This window comes from Brassica napus, chromosome A9 (assembly GCF_020379485.1).
Source record: "Brassica napus cultivar Da-Ae chromosome A9, Da-Ae, whole genome shotgun sequence".
In the NCBI taxonomy this organism is placed as follows: Eukaryota; Viridiplantae; Streptophyta; class Magnoliopsida; order Brassicales; family Brassicaceae; genus Brassica; species Brassica napus.
Genome location: NC_063442.1, coordinates 34,356,112 through 34,358,239, shown reverse-complemented (window position 1 = coordinate 34,358,239; position 2,128 = coordinate 34,356,112). Strand labels below are relative to the sequence as shown.

The window sequence follows — 2,128 nt, the reverse complement described above, 5'->3', positions numbered from 1 at the left end:
TATCTAGTGATATATGATACTTCTCAGGGGGAAATAGATCGTCAACCCTATCAGTTAAGTGTTTCTTGAAGGTTCCTCACAACTTGCTTCTCCCTGTATACAACTAATGTCGTCCCTGTCCCATGTCTGAAACACACGGTTGCGATTCTCCACAAGAGACGAGGGACTAATGTGTGAACTTGAGCTGAATATCAATCACATGGTAATTATATACGCAAGGCCAAGATTGCAGGTTGGATCCGACTTATAGGGTATTACTAGGCTTTGTAAACCGTCAACGCCAAGATTTAGGCAGGGATAAAGCAAAGGCACAGTTTGGGTTCACGCTAAAGCTTGGTCATGCTGACAATTTATAAAGGATAAGTTTCACGTAATGAACAAGTGCTATGAATGCAATTTGAACTGCCAACTACCACCTTTAAAAATCTGGTTCTCATTTTGACTATTTCTTGTATGAAAAAGTCGAATAAATAGCCATCTGTTACGTCGACACGTTGATTTGTAAAGGACGCTCAACGTGTTACTACTTTTTTGCTGAATCAATTTGAGATTTGAAAATGAAAAAAACAAACCAATGTCTTTTGAATTTATTTTGTTCTAAACCATATAATACACACACACATAAAAAAAAAATTCAAAAACAAAACCATCAGGACAACAAGAAGACAAAAGCAACGCAGATCTATAAACTAAAAACCTTCAGACAACGATCACAGCTTAGTCGAATACTTACAGTGTTGACTCGTAACGTTACGATTCGCAACAGAGATGACAATATCACACGACGAAGACGACTGAACTTTAATCTTAAAGATCTTCAGAACACTTACTTTCCCGGCGACCTTAACGAAAGTGTTGATAGGTATAGACCCGGACATGACGTCATTAATAATCTGCGTGTCGGTGAGTAACCGATCCGCCATCAACGTCAGCGTTATGTTCATAGGCAGCGTATTCTCCGGCCCGACTCGACTCGCCGGAAGCGGCGCCTCTCCGATTAACTTGCCGCCGTAGTTAAGCAACGCGGACGAGTTGCCGAAGCTGAATCCGACGCAGTTAGGGTTTTTCAAGGAGAGATCGACGCTGAGCGTTAGGTTTAGGACGACCTTGAGATTGAGGACGTCGACGGAGGCTTGGAGACGATCCACGGCGACGGAGTCGATGGTGGTGATGGGGCGTTTGGGTTTGAAGAGAGTGAGGCCTAAGACGAGGACGACTATGAAGATGAGGAGGAGGATGAGGAGTGTGACGCAGATGCAGATTTTGCGGTTGCGTTTCTTCCCTTTTGTCCCGCCGCCGCCGTTTGCAGACTGCGTTTCCATGGCTGCGTTTGGCTTGGGCGCTTCGGATGCTAACATGGGTATTGCTGGCTTCTCCTTTTTATCATCTGTTTTCATCGTAGTACTCTTTCTCTCTACTACTTCTTCTTCTTCTCTGTTACGCTTTCTGCTTCTCGTGGCTGTTTCTTTTTTCCCTTTTTTTCTCGGTGGTGTTTCTTATTTGTAACCGACTTTACGACGTAAGTCAAATAACAAATCCGATTTTTTTTTTTTTTTGTCATCAAAAGCTTTATTTCAAACTTAAACCGGTCCTATCGTACTAGCCTCGTGAGCTAGCGGAATAGAGACCATACTGTCAACCAACATGTAGTGTAAATCACGTGATCGGGCCTCTTTTGCAAGAGCATCCGCACGGAAGTTCAAAGAACGAGGTAAAAAACTCAGCGAAAAGGAAATAAAAGAAGTTCTCAGTGCCTCAATGGCATCAAGCTCTGGATCAAGTGCTGGCCACTTCTTAGAGAAGTTGATGATGTGTACCAGCTGTTGACAGTCTGATTCCAAGCGTACCTGCTGGAACCCACGGCTACTAAGCTCCTCCATAGCCCACACTAAACTCTCCGCTTCCGCATGTAGTGGGGATGGGACGTTGATTAGTTTCCTTTGCCCTCGCATTACCTCCATGTCGCCATCGAACACAATAAAACTCAGCCCCACTCCAGTATCTTCTAGGACCCAAGACGCGTCGAGCTGGCATCTCCATCGTCCCACCCTTTCTTGTTCCTCCACTTCCGCTATCCTCTCATTCCCGTCGTCTGCTGCTTCCAAGATGTCCGGCAGGATCTGCGCTA

At 44.8% G+C, this 2,128-nt stretch overlaps 1 protein-coding gene across 1 annotated transcript; it reads right to left on the bottom strand.

Annotated features, from left to right (window-relative positions):
* Positions 1-558: 558 nt before the first annotated feature.
* On the bottom strand, positions 559-2,128 carry LOC106412001 (NDR1/HIN1-like protein 6). Its single transcript, XM_048741138.1, has 2 exons — positions 1,956-2,128; positions 559-1,847 (listed from the first exon to the last, which is right to left on the bottom strand). Exon 2 carries the CDS (start codon positions 1,395-1,397, stop codon positions 711-713), a length of 687 nt encoding a protein of 228 aa, XP_048597095.1. The 5' UTR covers positions 1,398-1,847; positions 1,956-2,128; the 3' UTR covers positions 559-710.

Excerpts from the sequence above, each read along its gene's own strand:
- LOC106412001 (XM_048741138.1), bottom strand. The coding sequence starts at position 1,397 with ATGAAAACAGATGATAAAAAGGAGAAGCCAGCAATACCCATGTTAGCA.